The 17,526-nt window shown below is 47.2% G+C and overlaps 2 protein-coding genes across 2 annotated transcripts in view; one reads left to right on the forward strand and one right to left on the reverse strand.

Annotated features, from left to right (window-relative positions):
- Nucleotides 1–3,611: 3,611 nt before the first annotated feature.
- Nucleotides 3,612–10,755, reverse strand: LOC130197937 (NAD-dependent protein deacylase sirtuin-5, mitochondrial-like). Its single transcript, XM_056420924.1, has 9 exons — nucleotides 10,660–10,755; nucleotides 9,546–9,655; nucleotides 8,146–8,279; nucleotides 7,154–7,379; nucleotides 6,531–6,618; nucleotides 6,347–6,400; nucleotides 5,023–5,146; nucleotides 4,804–4,919; nucleotides 3,612–4,545 (listed from the first exon to the last, which is right to left on the reverse strand). Exons 2-9 carry the CDS (start codon nucleotides 9,643–9,645, stop codon nucleotides 4,476–4,478), a joined length of 912 nt encoding a protein of 303 aa, XP_056276899.1. The 5' UTR covers nucleotides 9,646–9,655; nucleotides 10,660–10,755; the 3' UTR covers nucleotides 3,612–4,475.
- A 644-nt stretch (nucleotides 10,756–11,399) lies between these two features.
- Nucleotides 11,400–17,526, forward strand: part of LOC130197936 (phosphatase and actin regulator 1-like) — a 43,980-nt gene continuing 37,853 nt past the window's right edge. Inside the window, exon 1 of the mRNA XM_056420923.1 lies at nucleotides 11,400–11,577. Coding sequence (XP_056276898.1) covers nucleotides 11,466–11,577 — 112 coding nt within the window. The 5' untranslated portion in view covers nucleotides 11,400–11,465. The remainder of the gene's footprint in view (nucleotides 11,578–17,526) is intronic.

The following is a 17,526-nucleotide window of genomic DNA, read 5'->3' on the forward strand; positions in this document are numbered from 1 at the left end:
GTCGTCTAAATTGATAACTGCTCAAAACTGTAGTGTTTTCACTGAAATCGTTAATAACGTGGCTATATAACATAATGACATGTATCCAGGCAAGAGTAAAGAACATTAAAGTTATTTATTTATCAATGTAGCATAAATCATGCTCTACCGTGGCGTCTTTGGAGAAATCAAATGACCAATCGGGACAGAAGAGGTGTGTCCACACCGCCCAGCTCTACGTCGTGTACTGTAGTCGTGGCTGAGGTCAGACGGCCAACACTGAAGACCCTCCTGACACTGGAGACACTCATCGTTCAACCATTCATCTTTGTTTTGTCTTCTAAATAAGTTTAACTACGGCCGTTTTAAAACGCTGAAAACGGTCCGAATGCTCGCGGTTCAGAATGTACAGCCCGGACCTCAATCGCCTCGTGAGTGGACGTAGCTTTCGGGAACAGCGTCACAGCAAAGCCGATCTCGAGTGGAGTGAAATGAGAAAAAGCGAGAGATGGCGGCCGAAGGAACCTGCCGATGCCTCTGGTTACACGGTGACCACGAGAGGGTCGGACGGCGTCGGCCAGAGAGCTCCGAGGCCTCGGGGAAACAAGCGCGAACAAAGCGCGGCTGATCGGAGGCGTGGCGGAGGAGACCCTGACGCCGAATGGAAACGGGGTGTTGAATTTCAAAGACGCAGACAACGTTGTGGGTGGGTGGGGCGGGGAGAGCTCCGTCCTCTTCTGCTGTGCCGCTGTTCTCACGATGGAGCCGAATACTTCTGATCGATACCCGGGGAAAGTGGCCGCCGGCCTCGATCCTCATTAGTCCCGAGTTAGAGCAGATTAGCTTGCACCTGAGCCTCAAACAACAGCTCGCTCCCAATCAGGCCAGACCTCGAAGAGCACCGGCATCAGCGTAATTCAGGTCGGGTGGGGGTGGGGGTGGGGGTGGAGGTGTGGGTGGTGCATATGAAACCTTTTCCCTCACGTCTTGTTGGTCCACGACCGTTAAAAGACTCGCGAGACACGGCGTACGAGCGCGGGGAACCGGTCGGTTCTCGAGAAGGGGGGGCGACGACGAGTGCCATCGTTCCACATTTAAACAACGCCGGTTCCCATGGCAACGGAGCAATTAGCCGCACACCTGTTGGGTGTCGGAGCCAAGTCTGTTGAAACGCGTAGAGTTCGAGGAAATGCTGCGAAGAGGAGGCCACGAGGGGATTAGGATGTGTTGCTAGCACTGGGCGCGCGCGCGTGTGTGTGTGTGTGTTTGCACACACGTGAGGCAAGCCCCCGGCTCGTCTCCAGTGTTGTGAATTGAGTCGCTATAAATAGAAAACACCTCAGCCTCTGTACATTTCTGTTTCCCCTGAACCTGCAGGCACATTTTAATATCGAGGGATTTAGTTTTTTGAAGCTCGGCAACATATGTATTTAGGGTTTGGTTATATTGCGTGACACGTAACAAGAGGTTCACAAAACAAAAAAAGAAGGAGAAAAAACCAAAGCGACGGACACAAAGAAAAGACAAGAAAAAAAGAGCAAGTGAAGAAGATCCTGCATGTGATGACACATGGAGCACCTCAGAACACTCTGTTTGTAACTCGTGGAGACCCCAAGGTGCCCGGTTCGATTCCCGCTCTCCCCATAGCGGCATGTTGAAGTGCCCTTGAGCAAGACCCTGAACCCCCAGCAGCCCACTGCTCCTCAGGAGGGGTTAAATGTCATATATGTATGGAACTACATGACAATAAAAAAATGTAAATACAGTTTTCATTCCCTTGTGATCATCACTGTGGTGACGTCTACATGCCGAATATGATTCAAATCTATTGCACCACATTCATTCATTCATTACCACATGTAACGATGGTGGATAACATGTGAATATATGGGAGGCAGCTTCAGAGCTCTGGCTGCAACGCTGCCATCTGTCCTTCACAGTGTGGCCTCTGTAATGTCCACGGCTTCACACACACACACACACAGCCACATAGACACACACACACACACACACCGTTCCTGCTGGCCATCTACCACGCTCAGCTTTTGAAAAACACACACTCCAACTAAATAAAACTCAGTCAATCACACACACACACACAAACACACACTTCCTGCTGGCCATCATCTACCACTCTCAGCTTTTTAAAAACACACACTCCGACTAAATAAATACACAGATTTAATCACACACAAACTCATATTAAAACCAATATATGCCTACACACACACACACACACACACACACACAGACACAGTGAGTCGCCATCTCCCGGTCAATCTGCCACCGCACTGGAAGAGACTCGGCGATATGTGTCGAGCTGCCAACAGATCGGTGATGAGTCTCTTGACCCGGTGGCTTAGGGGTCAGCCTCTCCGCTGCCCTCACGAAGGAGCTGCAGGACTCGGGGGAGAGTCGCCGCCCGCCGCTGCCCGTGTTCACACCAGCTCCAGGAGGGACCGTCAGACGGCGCTCTCTCTCTCTCTCTCTCCTAAGTGGCCCTCTGTGTACTTTCACCTCCTGGTGACAAATGGGACTCGGCCTTACGCCTCTGCTGGAAGGGGAAGCAGCGGCGGGAGAAGAGGAAATGAGTAAATCTAATCATGGCGATGATGATGATGGACATACATGGTGGACAAGACATAAATATTTGATTTGGATGCTAATTGATGAGCAAACAAAGCAAATTGTGAGGCGGCGACAGCAGCATCCAACTGGAGAGGCACTGGCGGCGTGGACGCGATGCTGTGTGGACTCAAATATCAAGGTGTGACACCACAGTGGGCATGAGTGACGATACTAAGATGGATTGTGTGTGTGTGTGTCTCCCCGGCTCTCTGGAGATAATTCCTTTACGACCATCAGCACTTCATCAGAGCGCCGGCTAATGAACGAAGCCTTCCACCGCTAATTTGAAGGACTCTCGGCCTGCTGCCCGTCTCATTTCCACTGGGTGACTTAACCGCGTTAGTCCAGTCAATGAAGACGAACACCTCGAGGGGGCTGCGTTCGTCTTCTGCCTCCACGGGGCACCGGGCCGGGAGATAAACGTGACGGGGGTGTCTTTTTCATAAGCTTTGCCTTTTTTTATTCTTCTTTTTTGTGAATCATTGGGTAGTTTCTTTCAACATTTATATTCTAATAAATCAAAGGTCACTCGTTCAACTAACCAGTGCTCACAAGTTGACGACGCTTTGATTCAAGTCGTCAAACAATCTTAAACATAATTACGCATGAATGGTATTTTCTTTCCACTGAGCAAATCATTTTTAAAAGACACATTTAAACAACACCCCCCCCCCTCTCAATAAAACCCTCAAGTGAATGCAGCTCCACGTCCACTCGTCAGCTGGACTAACAGATGTGTGTCACACTCCTCAAACGGTTTCCATCCTCAGCGGCGCTGTGATTGAAGTCGAGGCCGTCTCCTCGGCGCGGCTCAGCCGCTACAAATCGTAGTTCTCCGACGGCCCCGGGGCCCTCGAGTCGTCCTCTCGCTCATGCATACTAAGAGAAGAATCTACTGGACGCCATATTGTTCCCAGTGCCTGACGGTGCATCTTCAGCTGGGATAGAACGCTACATGCTGGCATCTACACAATGCAAAGATAATAAAAGACAAACTGCACGTGTGCATTTAGTGTTTTAATAATTACATTATGCTTTTTTTGTGTGGCATTGGCAGCAGATGTCATAAAAAATTGTGCGGGATTTTTATGAGCCCAAAAAAAAAAAAACAGGAAAGTTGAACATACAGATAATCACATTTAAGTGCATTCGCTTTGGCAGCTTTTTGAAAACCGACACTAAAGTAGAAATGTCTGATTAGTAACCCCACGCCGTGCACAGCGACTGGACCGATGTCCCGATAAACGCACTCAGAACAGCACCAATGGAAAGATAGCCCAATCCGGATTGAGGGGACATGATTCCTCCCCTCCGTCCTCGCTCCGGATCCAACGCCACGCTCAACTAAAGCTCTGTAACATTGTTTGAGACGCACTTCGAGGTTTAAAGCCAACATTTGGTCAAGGTTGTGTAAACGGTTGAGGAAAAAAAAAGGCACACGATTATATTGTTCACTCAGTGGAGCAAGGGAGAGGACAAAGATGTGTTCTCCATCGAGAACCGGGAGTAATCTGTTCCCATCCAGCACTACGATCTCTCACCAGCATAGAATACACAAGACGTGTGTGTGTGTGTCCATCCTATGCCAATAACTTCATACATAGTGCGTTCCTTTTGTGTGCATCAAAGCTGCATAGACACGACATCAACCAATATGTAAAACATACATTATCCCATTTCATTGCGCTACACAGTATATTCAAGTATAAAGAGACCGATATCAAAGTCTTAAGAAATGAAAAGAAAAAAGGTCGAAGCTTAAACTCCGAACATCAACAGCTGAACTTTAAGGCAAACGTTTGGATCTCATCGGTCTGAAGAAGAAGAAGAAGCTGGTTCCTCAAGTCCTTCTCTTTAGGAACCGGCTCTTAAACCTCGGACTCGTGACACGCCAGAGCTGGAGGCAGCGTCGTTCCACATGGCCCGTGGAAGTGGTACCTGAGCCGCCACACACACACACACACACACACACACACACGCACACGTTCAGTGAACAGGTGGGAGGTCACCCTCTGATTCAGAGGCCTGGGTGTTGCTTATTAAGCTGCCAGTGGCTGGCACTAAACATCAATATATTATCTCATGCTTCACAACCCGCTGGTCTGGTTCCACACGCTGCACGTTGTCACGCCAACGCCATTCATTGGAGGACCAGAAAGGGGGCGTGTCTCTTTTTTCATATTCTTGTCGACTCACGTGAAGTACTCAGATTTTGGCGTCGCGGTCATGTTGAACTCCGCCACCGGGACGCCCCTGGATGCAATCTGGGGGCCAAACATGGCTGCCGGGTACACGATGGAAGACGTGCCCACCTACGGGGGGGGGGGGGGGGCTTTAAATCCACTGTACAGCATTTCCTTGAGACAAGCTGTCACACGAGGAAAGAACATGACGTCAAACCGGAGACGGACTCACCACCAGGCAGAGGTCACAGGTCTCCATCTCCTTCTCCACCATGGTCAGGATGTGAGAGTCCAGAGTTTCACCGAACAGCACCACGTTGGGTCTCAGCAGACCGCGGCAGTCGCTTTCGCCGCACCTGTGAGACGACGGGAACAAGCGGACCTTCAGACAACTCATTCTGTCATTCAGCACGGAGGAGTTAGCCGTAACACACACACACACACACACAAAAGAGCGTAAATTGAAAGACAAGACACTGCTCAGGTGGCCACTGCAACAGGTGGGGAGGGGGGCGGGGCTTAGAGCAGGAAGGAGCAGCAGGTCGAGCAGAAGCTCAAAGCGCAGCAAGTGGAGGGCGGAGGTTAATACAGCTTGGACATCACAAGCATAGAGAATTAAGTGCAACTGCTAGAACACACAGACCCGTGGGTTGTGGGTATTTGTAGGTTTAAAAACAAGGTAATTCTGGAAATGAGAAGGAAAAAAAACCTTATAGAATAAAGTCGCAAACTTGAAAGAAAACCACGAGGATCTTCTGAGATTAAAGTGGTGAACGCGTGAAGCCGGCTCTCCACCCGTTGGTCCTCATCCACTTACCCGGGCCGGGTCACAGGGCAGCGGGCTAAGCTGGGTATTCCCGACCTCCCTCTGCCCGGCGACCTCCAAGGACATAATTCACTATAATCTGTGGTTCATGTCACGGGCCTTTTCTCTGTGTCGTTTTCCTCGCCGACACTGCTCCCTATTTAAAGCGGCAGCGCGTCACTATGGCAACGCAGTGGGTTCGGAGTATTGTCTCCTCAGCGGTTGGACTTTTCACTTCACTGGGACTTCGACATTGTTAGTGTTTGTGTCTGGTCATGAAAATAAAACGGGTCGTTTCTCTAAATATCTCCCTTCCTCTTGCATTGTTATTGATCTCTTTAACCTACAATGGCAGTAATACATCGTAGATATGAGACTTTTGACTGAACAGTAAGTTAATGTTTAATGAGCACAGACCGTCATCTCGCTTCTGGTGCGGAGGATTATTCGGATATTTAATTCCTTCATTATTATTATGGGTTCACTCATGTTCTTCTCCTTTAAACATGCTTACACCGGCTCTTTACAGGAGAGAAACATTGGCAAACACTAAACAAAGCCAACCTAAATCTCCTTCCTCCCAAACACACTTCACTGCAGCTACGCAGAAGGCAAAGATGACTCAGGCTGGAGCACCTGTTTACCAAAAGAAAAAAATCAAGGAGATGCGCATGGATCAGAAAAGCACCGCAAAAGGCTTATTAGTAAACTCGACCCCAGTGTTATTAATATCAGGCGACGGTAATCCTACCGGGGCAGTTTATCCACAGGAATCTGGGCATCGGCAACATCCGGGTCAGGTGAACTGCAGAAGAGGACAAACACCGGGGGTTAAATGACACTTCCCTCCAAACTAAAGAGATCAGGCTACACCTCCCGTATGTTTATCAGAGAGTGTGTGTGTGTGTGTGTAGTCCAGATGTGCTCCCCTTTACCCTTTGTCCTTTAGGGCAGCGCATATGGGGCTGCGCCTGTTCACGGTCACATGTCCACAGCTCACACAGCGCGTCTCCATCAGACTGCCTGCAGTTACACACAGAAAAACAGATGTTTTTTTCACTGAGGCCCCCCCCCCCTCCTCCACATAACTTATTGACAAATATCATTTGGTTTTGTTGACTGAATAAAGACAGATTTTTGCTTTTTACAGAAAGTCGTTTTCCATTTTACTGGAATCTAGCCTTTAAAACTGGGTGAAAACACAGAATCAACACTTACAATGGACTTCTCTTTGTTGCTGTGCTATTGAATGAGTGACTAACTCGGTGGGCTCATGGGTTGTTTGCTTGATAGATCAATAACTGTGAATCACTAAATGTTAACCCAGTGAAACCATGGGATACGCTGTCATAGTCTCCAGTAATCACTGAAGCCAGTTTTGAGTTGGTGTACTCGTCCCCACAGGGCCACCAATCCTCCTCGAGCAACGAGCGCTCGACATGGAAACAAATTCCACAACATTGAAAACAATTTTAAAAAATAGATTTTCTTTCCTATAAAATTAGCATTCGGTGCAATTAAACCTCTCTGTGGTTGTCTGCGGTTCTGTCCAACTCACCGTGGACCTTGAGCACGTGTTTAGACCCGGCCTGCCGGTGGAGGTCCTCCGTGCACTGGGTGATGACGACCACGGAGCGGCCCTGCTTCCTCAGCCGGGCCTCGCACTGCGCGATGGCCAGGTGGGCGGCGCAGGGCTTCTTGTTCAGGGCCAGCTCCCTCCGGTAGTGGTAGAACTCCCAGACCCGAGACGGGGTTCTGGAGAAGGCCTCCGGGGTGGCCAGGTCCTGTGGGTGCATCAACACAGGCGGGTGTTTTGGGTCAAAACTCAGAAGATCAAAATAGAGACAACTAGAATGGGCACTCGGTAGAGCGCAAATCTTCGCATATCACAAGATTGGGCATTGAATTATGAACATGTTGGCATTAGTTGCATGCCAATTGGATACAAATTTGCCGTGCTATGGTAAAAAGAAGATTTTGACTTTTTCATGACCTTGACATTGACCTTTGACCCGATCGATCCCAAAATCTAATCAAATGGTCCCGGGATAATAACCAATCATCCCACGAAATTTCATGCGATCCGGTTTAACACTTTTTGAGTTATGCGAGTAACACGCATACAAATAAATAAATAAATACACGGCGATCAAAACATAACCTTCCGCATTTTCAATGCGAAGGTAATAAGTGGACGCAGGGTGAACGGCGGCACAGATTAAGTTTAAACACCTCAATTAGGGAGGGAGATTATCCGTTTTTATTTGCTATGAAACACTATTTTGGATTCTCTAAATCGTGCTGCGGCCCACGACGAGGAACCCGATTACGCAACAGCCTCCGTTTCTCTCTTCGCTGCCGAGATAAATCCACTGAGCTGTGAAGAAGTATTATGTAAACATTAGAGACACCCACTCCACGGCAACAACGCCGCACCGCAGCCGGCTGCGAAACCAAAACACACAGCGCTGACCTACATTTAAAAAGACAAAGAAATGTAAAGTGATACCCCCACGCACAACTTTGTTTTGCTTTTTTAAATGAAATTACCTGAGATTGCCACTTCCTCCACTTCTCGTTCTCTCCCCTGAAGGTGGGCACTCCGCTCTCCGCGCTCACGCCGGCCCCCGTGATGATGGCGATGTGCTTGGCTTTGGAGAAGACCTCGCGGAACCCAGACATGTCTGGAGGAAGAAACACGAGGAAGAGCAGCGAATGAGATTTTTGTATAAAAAAAAAATAAACAAGCCCCGCTCAGACTTTGTCAATCGGCCCGATACCCGAGAACGGACTCCGGTACCGAGTGTTTAACCAACCTGCGGCGAGCCTCACGGTCTGGAACCGACTGGGATTGTTATTTCATGTGGAAGGCAACACCTTGTTCAACAACATATACAGTAGCTCAAGCGGAGGTTGTCATGAAGACACTCTTTACCCTCTGGTTCATTCATAAGCATTCTATTAGTCTTGCAGAGATTACTCCATCAGCTGATTGGGGGCGGGAACGATGAATGAACCAATCAGAGGCAGCTCAGTTCTGTAAGCCAATCACAGCGTCGTTGGCAATCTTTAAAATATACATCTCCTCTCTGTTGCTGTCAGTTGTCTTTCCAGCTCGAGTCGATGTGACCCTCCTCCACCCCAGGCTCCTCCACCCCGCGTTACGGGAACTCTTCTTCACCAGTGTCTGGACTCCATGGGGGATTCTGCCTCCACAGATATCAGCGTCTCTACCCCGATAGCTTATCCTAATTCAAGATGGAGTCCAAGCGCCAAAAAAGACTTTGCACTATTTCAATATGCAATTGTAAATAAATGATTGTTAAACTCTAAATACACGTCTCTCTTGATTGAAATGTATGCAACAATTTAGAATAGAATAAAAATGTATTAGAATAATGGTATCCGATATCAGATCGTGGTATTCCCCCATACAGCCATCTGAGCTCGTCCTGATATGCAGCAGCACTTTTAACAGTCCTCCAAACAATATGTCCACTCCTGACAGGGCCTGGGAGGAGCAATATATCAGTAAGTTTATTATATTTGAGTCGTGTATTGCAGCGTTTATGGCGTCCCCGACACAAACGTGGCATTAATGGACTCGGGAACAATTGATCTGAGGAAGAAGAAATTTATGCGAATACAGATGTAATCATTAAACACTGAATCTAGTCGGTTCAATATTCACACATGATCAATAAAGTCCTTGATTTAGATATATTTGTTTTTCATTCAATAGCAGTTACTACTCGATTGATTGTTTTAAAACTAATTTCTGACCTCATTCTCTACGATGGTTTCAGGACCGTGTTGCAAAATGTTTCGGCGAGAGAGAGAAAACAGTCGAGGTAGACGGACGACCCGACTGGCTGATACCCAACGCTTCATAAAGGGTCGCTATTGACCCGACACAGCGGCGTTACACACACACATATATTTCCTGATACCTGAGACGGGTCTCGCTGCGTGCATCAAAGGGCCTTTCATCACACGGGTGGAGAACACGCGAAGGCCGAGAGCCAGCGCGGCTCGATTTTGGAGAAGCATCGTCGCGATCCTTAGAGAGGGACGAGAGACACGAGGAGAAAACACATACACAAATTCATTATTATTAATCGATCCTCAAACCCACAGAACTTTAACATAACATCTCAACAGGGATCTAAACAAAAGCTTCCACAGATACCAAATTACGTCACGCTACATTTTGGATGCACGTACATACAAATTAAATCTGGAGCACTCGAGTCGGTGTTAACGGTGCGGCCATAAAGAACATGTAAGCTTTTTTCCCCCAGCATGAATGGAAGAGCACAAGTTGTTTCATTGATTATTATTAAACAGGTGCTCCAATAGAAGGGAGCCTGTGGGTGCAACTCTTTCCACTACAGGGACAGGGCTGCAGGAATGCATGTCACGTGACTGTGTTCACGAGCAGCAGTAAATGCAACCACCTGAGGAGGCCTGGCGAGTTGACACCGACAAGCCCGTGTGTGTATGCGTGTGTGCGTGTGTGTGTGTACACCTTTCGAAAGAAAGAAAAAAGCCCATTTATAAATAATAACTTTTAAATGTCTGGGTAACACTAGAGTCCTGCTTGCAGTAACATAACATCTGACTATGTTGAGGCTGCACCTGAAGATGTAAGCTGGGGTTTAAACGGCTTAATACTTGTGCATACTATCAATAACAAAGACACATGGGCGTGCCTCGTGCACGCCGGAAGTCGGATGTGTCCCAACAGGTTTGATAAACGTATTAAACGACAACAAAGAGAGCAGATGTCACGCATGTTCAAACAAAGTTGCGCTTTTTATTGGCCACCAAGTCAACCGGTTACTTTGATATCACAAAGTTACATTTAGCTTACAAGTTGCACACAAAAAAGCAACGTTGCGTTAACATAACGTCACTAGTTTCTGGACTCAATCCCGTCGTGCTCTCTGTCACGTAAACAGGAACTAGTGAAGTTGCACAGACAAACACATCGAGTTCCCGGTTCAAGTCGGTTGAAAACAGACCGGAGAACGACATGAATGACGGGGTCGTCTTCGTGCTCACCTCGCTTGAAGATATCCGCAACTCGCGCAGCAGGAAAGTCAGTTCGCGAGTTTGCCTGTTTGTAGTCGTCTTGCCTCTTTCGCTGCAGTTTATCACGGTAGGCCGTAAACGCAACGACACTGTCGTAAACCCGCGCTCTGACAGACCAACGGACGTGAAGCTGAGAGAGATAAAGGTGCAGCTCAGGAGAGCCACCTAGTGGTAGACTGCCGCCAGTGTGATTCATTCAGGATGATTCATTCATTCATTCATTCACCAAAATGTGGTCCGAGCGGCACTTCGTGCTCCGCCGTGGACAGACACTGTGTCTTCATGTTGCCCAACACAGACAACCAGGGTCCGACCACTGGCAACGTGACATCACATCAACACGGCACTGATGTCTCTTATATTGCATCTCTTCTTCTGTGGTTCTCACTATTTTTTGTATGTGTAAGTGTGCAACTATGTACTATATGTTTAATTTGACTGTTCAATAGCACGCAGTGTAACGACTATATAGTAAAGCATAAAGGGTCAGTTACATTGGGGGGGGGGGGGGGGGTACTATAATAGCCCCTCCCCCCCAAACAAATTGCCATCAATATATATTGTTTCCCTCAACCTGCACCCATGGCACCATCTCTCTCTCTCTCTCTCTTCCTCCCTCCCTCCTTCTGCTTCTCCCTCTCCCTCCCTCCTTTCCTCTCCCTCTCTCTGTGAACTCCCTCCTCCCCATCGATAGCCACCTCTCAGTGTGAGTGGCCGAGCTCCTGCGTCTGCCCAAGTCGGTCGGCAGTCATCCCCCCGGACGCTGGTTCAAATTGATGGCGACCACTCCGGACAGCAGCAAAGACCGCAGAGCGATCCGGAGACTCCGCTCCAAGAGCGACTCCCCATACCTCGTTGAATCTCGGCTCTCCTTCAACCTGCGGACAGGTAGGCGCACATCCATCCATCATGTCCCTCTTAAATAAACAATCGATGTTTCCCATGAGTCTTTCTGTGGGTGGAGTGTCGCCTTAACTCCTGGTTACACGAATTGGAAGAATGACAACAATCTCCCGAGATGCTGTTGTTCCTGTGTTGTTGTAGTTTAACTCGAGATGATATCCCTCCATGATTTAATAATGGGTATAGCTCTAAATGTGCTCGTTATGCATGGGAAATGTGACTGAAATGTTATGCAACTTTGTAGACAAGCTGCTGACGTGTCATGGTGCAACAACAACAACAAAAAGACCAAGGGGGGTCCAGATGTTAAGCAGCATTTTTTTGTTTTGTCACAGCTGTGAATATGGGTGTGAATGTTGATGTCGTCAGACCTCGGTTGATTCTACCACTGTAATTCAACCTTATGTAATATGATGAGCTTCGACGTGACCCGTAGTGCCCAACAGCCCTACCCGCGTGGTGGAGCCCACCATCTGACGAGATATCCGGTTTGTTCAACGTTTTTATTAATGTTGTGTGTGTGTGTGCACGCGTGTATGTGTGTGTGTGTGTGTGTGTACATTTTAATCACCCGCACCCTTAAACGGAAATAGACCCCGCGCGCGACGAGGCGCGTGTCTTCTGGCTCCTTTAACAAAGCGTGTTATCGCATCCTCTGTTACCATGGTGACTTGGCATTTTTATGCTGACTGAGTCAACAGGGACACTACAGTGTTATGGAGATGCACGCTGCATCCAGCTGTCTTTCTTACGATCTCGTGCCACGCCATCCAATAATCCCTCAGGGGACGTGTGATGGTTGCAGCTGTCACAACATGCCCCCCCCCCCTCTCCTCTAATCCCATCCATCACAATTCACCAGAAACCATCTTTAAATAGCTTTAAAATGCAGGTGGAGGGTTTTGTGATTTCGCTGCACATTCACCCTCTGCAGCTGCTGAGTGCATCCTCCTATTGACGGCCCAGCTGTGCCAAGGCCCTACAGGAAAAGAGCAATGGAGCTCAGCTGCTGGTTTCTCGGATGGATGGATACAAAAAAAGGCAAATAAAAGCCAGCATGTTTGTCTCAGATAAGCCCGTGTGTAGTTCTGGCTGCTCAACGCGTGTGTGTCCTGTGGAGACGTGCACCGTGCTGTCAACGGCAGCACACCGTCATCTGTTGTCTCTGTGCTCGTTGTACCTTTTGTATTTATTGTGTTTTCATGTCCCTCCTCGACACCGAGCTCGCACAAAGCACAGAGTACACAGGCACGGAGGCGATTTTGTTCAACAGCACTCTTGCCTCACTTCCACCTGAAGTAGCCGAGCAGGATTTAACTCGCGCACATCGCCAAGGAAACCAAATGTGGTTGTGTGTGCCCATGGTGCTTAATACATGACATGGGAGTTGTCATGGAGGTGGAACTCTAGGCCAATTACCCCCCCTCCCCTGTTTAGCGTCTGCACTAATCTAATTTACCGCGCTGTTAAATGGGCCCTGCGCGCTGCCGGGCAGGCGGAACAACAATAAAGCATCGTTTACACGCGCGGCTTTCAACGAGGGTGTCACCGGTCATAAAACGTGATCGTGTCTCTTCATTTCTTTTTAGCCAAAAGGCAGAACACGTGTGTCAACGTGCACGCTCGTGAGCATGCCGCGAGTACTCAGTATGGTCCTCTTGCTGATGTGGCGTGCCATGCGCGTGTGTGTGTGTGTGTGTGTGTGTGTGTGTGTGTGTGTGTGTGTGTGTGTGTGTGTGTGTGTGTTTCCTGCTGACAGGTGAATCCGTCTTACTGGACGAGTTGTCAGCTTGTTTGCTTGTCAGCTGGTTTTTGTTTGCCCATCGTTCAGCAGCCCGACCGCTGCCCCGTCTGCTTTCCGCTGCGTGATACGCATGCGCACAACAAAACTCTCCAACATGACAGAAGCTTCCGGTTCTCCGCCAGCATCCTTCTTTCTTTTGGGGTCAAACGCCTTCAATTCTCCATCCCTTCAGTCTCTGTGTTGAATGTCTTTGCTGTTATTGTCAGTAGACTTTCAGTGGATATCATGAGAATATAACAGGTGTGTTTTACAGTGCAGGTGTGTGCTCACGCACGCTTTTGTATTGTGGCTTAAACCGGAAGTAGAGCTTGCTCGCCAGATCCAACAAGCTAGAGTGGAAGAAGAGGCGTTTGGGAGGCGCGACGAAGCCATGAATCGGAAGTGTAAAACATTATTATCTGATTTGTTTCACATTCGAAAGTACAAATCACAAACCTGCGGGAAGGTGCCAGATTTCTGAATGAATGCGGCCCAAGGCTGTCTGCTCCATCCTTCTGTGTGTGTGTGTGTGTGTGTGTGTGTGTGTGTGTGTGTGTGTGTGTGTGTGTGTGTGCGTGTGCGTGTGTGTGTGTGCGCTAGGCCGGTGAGTTCTGTGATCTCCATGAGTTCGGAAAGTGCTCTACAACTACAGTCCATTCACCAAATTCACAATTTCTCAGGCCTGGGACTTTAATCCCAGCACACCTTCTGTGCAGATGTGACGTGCTGCTGAACAGCTGGATCTGAAGTGCATGCTGCTCCCCCCAATACGCCTGAGTGCAAAGAGATAAAGCTGAAGCCCACACGGCTGCATTGCAGTTGTTGGGGACAGATAACATGCCGTCCTCATCCTTACCCGTACACAACATGCATGTATTCAAATGTACAAAATACACACATTTAAGATGCAAGTCCACGTGTTAATACACACGCAGAGATGCACGCTTGAACACACAGCGTTTATGCTCACACCTGCTCTGTGCTGCAGCCACATGAAGCTAAGAGCTACACTCCAACTCATTCCCCACCCACCACTCTCTGCCTCCCTCGCTCTCTTCTTCTTCTCTCTGCTGCTCCTGGTTGCAATCCCCGCCGCCCAAAACAGTGCAATCGATACACTCCAGATGCATTGTGGGACGGGACACACTTCTGCTGCAGAGCTCTGTGTGCCTGCACAGTCTACCAGAGGATTTACAGGACGTGAGAGACCCACTACGTACGGCCACTGGGAGAGATTTTATATATACGCACACACACACACACACACACTCACAGATTGAAGGTCTGGTAGCCGGATGACCCACTCTCTGTTGGAATTCACAAGGAAGCTAGGGGTGACTGCAAGGTCAGGGACCAGCAGAATTCGCAATCACCAATTTGAGCTTTTTTATTTCAAAGGGACTCACGAGCTGCAGCCGCTGCAGAGGCTGCTGCTTGTGTCGTGATGCCTCAGCTGCGTGTAGCACTTGAGGCCATTAGCACACGTGTTGTTGCAAAGCGGTGATAATTAGTGGCAAGAGGTTTGTCTCACTTCTCTAATTCTGTCTCTTCCAATCTCTCTTTTCTCACACACCATCATATATGATAGACTAACGACCCTGCACGTAAACACATTTTAAAACTGCGTATCCATCTTCCCTCCTGCACACAGGCCTTCTTGTGAAGCGTCCCAGGTCTGAATAAAACATGAGGAGGAAAATCAGAGCAAAAATAGCAATGCTGGGGGGGGGGGGGGGGGGGGGCGTACTCTGGATGCTCCTGCAACATGAAAGTTCAATCCACCGTCAGTGTCACCTGGCCAGATAAAAAACCCAGGCCAACCTTTTTATATAGCGAGGTGGTTGGAAGAAGAAAATAAATGACAGGCGGGGGTGTCATATGCGAGAGCCTGCTGGGAGCTTCACACTCTCTCACTCTCTCTCTCTCTCTCTCATAGAAATGTGTGAAAAGGCCTGTGATGTGCTTTTCAGCTGAGAAGTAACACTTTTAAAACGATTTTTAAGCCTCCCAAGCTAAGAGGAAGTGGCACGATGGCGTGCTCGTGGGTCGTATCGATAGTGAGAGGGTTAAAGACACCAACTGCAGTCTGAGAGGAACCAGTTACACCTGGATCACTGTGACTCCCCAATGCCGCTCTGGCTGAATTTAAAGCAGCAGGCAGTGGATCCCGTTGGGCACGAGGGGGGAAGAAACACACACAGTGATGGGTGGGGTCTCACCCCGAATATCACACACAATTCCTACAAAATGTGTATTCTCAGCATGATAATGTCAGGCTGGGTTGCGGCAGGAGGGGACACACTGGGGGCATCCATTATGGATGAGATGAGTGTGTACAGAAGGACATGTGCATCTCCCAGAGTGCACCGTGGCTCTTGGGGACATTTCTGCTGAGTGTGAGACTTCAGGTAGTCAGTCTCTTCAACGCTGCTGCAAACCTGGGACTCGATTCAATCAACGCTGCATTGCACCACTCAGCAGTCCTTCAACAGTGAAGATACATTTATGGCTCTCAAAATCCCCGTCAATATCTTCTGGGAATGTTGCCATTTGGCCTTGTTAGAAATGTAATAAATATTTCTGTATTAGTTATCATTACGTGTCATTTAGCTGACGCTTTTATCCAAAGTGACTTACAATGATGTGACATTCATACACCGTAGACACAGCGGGAGCAACTCAGGGTTAAGTGTCTTAATCAAGGACATATCGACAATGGCGAGGATTGAACCATGTTGTTATACCATCTCTTCGGTTATATTTTTATATATATACATACATATATAGATACATACATACATACAGTGGGTACAAAAAGTTTTGCAAATTTATTAAAAAAGAAAAACTAAAATATAAAATATTATACATGTGCAAAGAAAATTCAAAATGTCTGTTTTGAGAATGTATTATATTATATATATATATATAATATATTATATTTCACTTTTTCTTTTTTAATAAATTGGCAAAACTTTCTATATTTCAGTTTTTTCTGTCAAGATGGGGTGCTGAGTTACATTAATGAGAAATAAAATGATCTTTTTTATTTTAGCAAATGGCTGCAATGAAACAGAGTAAAACATTTAAAGGGGTCTGAATACTTTCCCACTTACCTACTGTATATATATATACATATATACAGGACTGTCTCAGAAAATTAGAATATTGTGATGAAGTTCTTTATTTTCTGTAATGCAATTAAAAAAACAAAAATGTCATGCATTCTGGATTAATTACAAATCAACTGAAATATTGCAAGCCTTTTATTCTGATTTATTGCTGATTATGGTTTACAGCTTAAGAAAACTCAAATATCCTATCTCTAAATATTAGAATATCATGAAAAAGTATACTAGTAGGGTATTAAACAAATCACTTGAATTGTCTAATTAACTCGAAACACCTGCAAGGGTTTCCTGAGCCTTGACAAACACTCAGCTGTTATAAATCTTTTTTTTACTTGGTCTGAGGAAATATTAAAATTTTATGAGATAGGATTTTAGAGTTTTCTTAAGCTGTAAGCCATAATCAGCAATATTAAAAGAATAAAAGGCTTGCAATATTTCAGTTGATTTGTAATGAATCCAGAATGCATGACATTTTTGTTTTTTTAATTGCATTACAGAAAATAAAGAACTTTATCACAATATTCTAATTTTCTGAGACAGTCCTGTATATTAGGGCTGTCAGCGTTAACGCGTTAATCTATGTGATTAATTTGGCCGCGTTAACGCAAAAAATTTTATTTTAACGCAATTAACGCAACTTTGTTTACTTCCGGTGTGCGTTGAAGTTTTTACACTCCTCTGAGTGTCAAACCGCGGCAGTGCGGTTTAACACTGTTTCCGTTTTTAAAACAATTATTTCTCCGCGAAAATAAGGAGCAGAAATCAGTTTAACTCGTGGATGAATCAGTCGGGTTTCCTCCTGCTCTCCTTCCTCCCGTCTCCCCCTCTGAGACACAGAGGAACGAGGGGCGACGTGTCGGGTGACGCGGCGACGAAAGAACTCGTCACACGAAACCTTCAACGTGATTTGTCAATCCGTTTTTCTGTCAACATTTTGCGAAAAAAACAACCAATGAACACTCAGTAAATCACAAAGGACCTCCCACCTCACGGGTGAGGCTCATTAGCAACCTGTCAGTCAGA

Source organism: Pseudoliparis swirei, chromosome 8 (genome assembly GCF_029220125.1).
Source record: "Pseudoliparis swirei isolate HS2019 ecotype Mariana Trench chromosome 8, NWPU_hadal_v1, whole genome shotgun sequence".
Lineage (NCBI taxonomy): Eukaryota > Metazoa > Chordata > Actinopteri > Perciformes > Liparidae > Pseudoliparis > Pseudoliparis swirei.

What these genes read in the sequence shown, in the direction of transcription:
- LOC130197937 (XM_056420924.1), bottom strand. Translation starts at nt 9,645, where the DNA reads ATGCTTCTCCAAAATCGAGCCGCGCTGGCTCTCGGCCTTCGCGTGTTC. An exon ending in GCTGCCCTAAAGGACAAAGG is followed by an intron (nt 6,401 to 6,530) that starts GTAAAGGGGAGC and finishes CCTCTTCTGCAG; the next exon opens with TTCACCTGACCCGGATGTTG. An exon ending in CCTGTGACCTCTGCCTGGTG is followed by an intron (nt 4,920 to 5,022) that starts GTGAGTCCGTCT and finishes CCCCCCCCGTAG; the next exon opens with GTGGGCACGTCTTCCATCGT.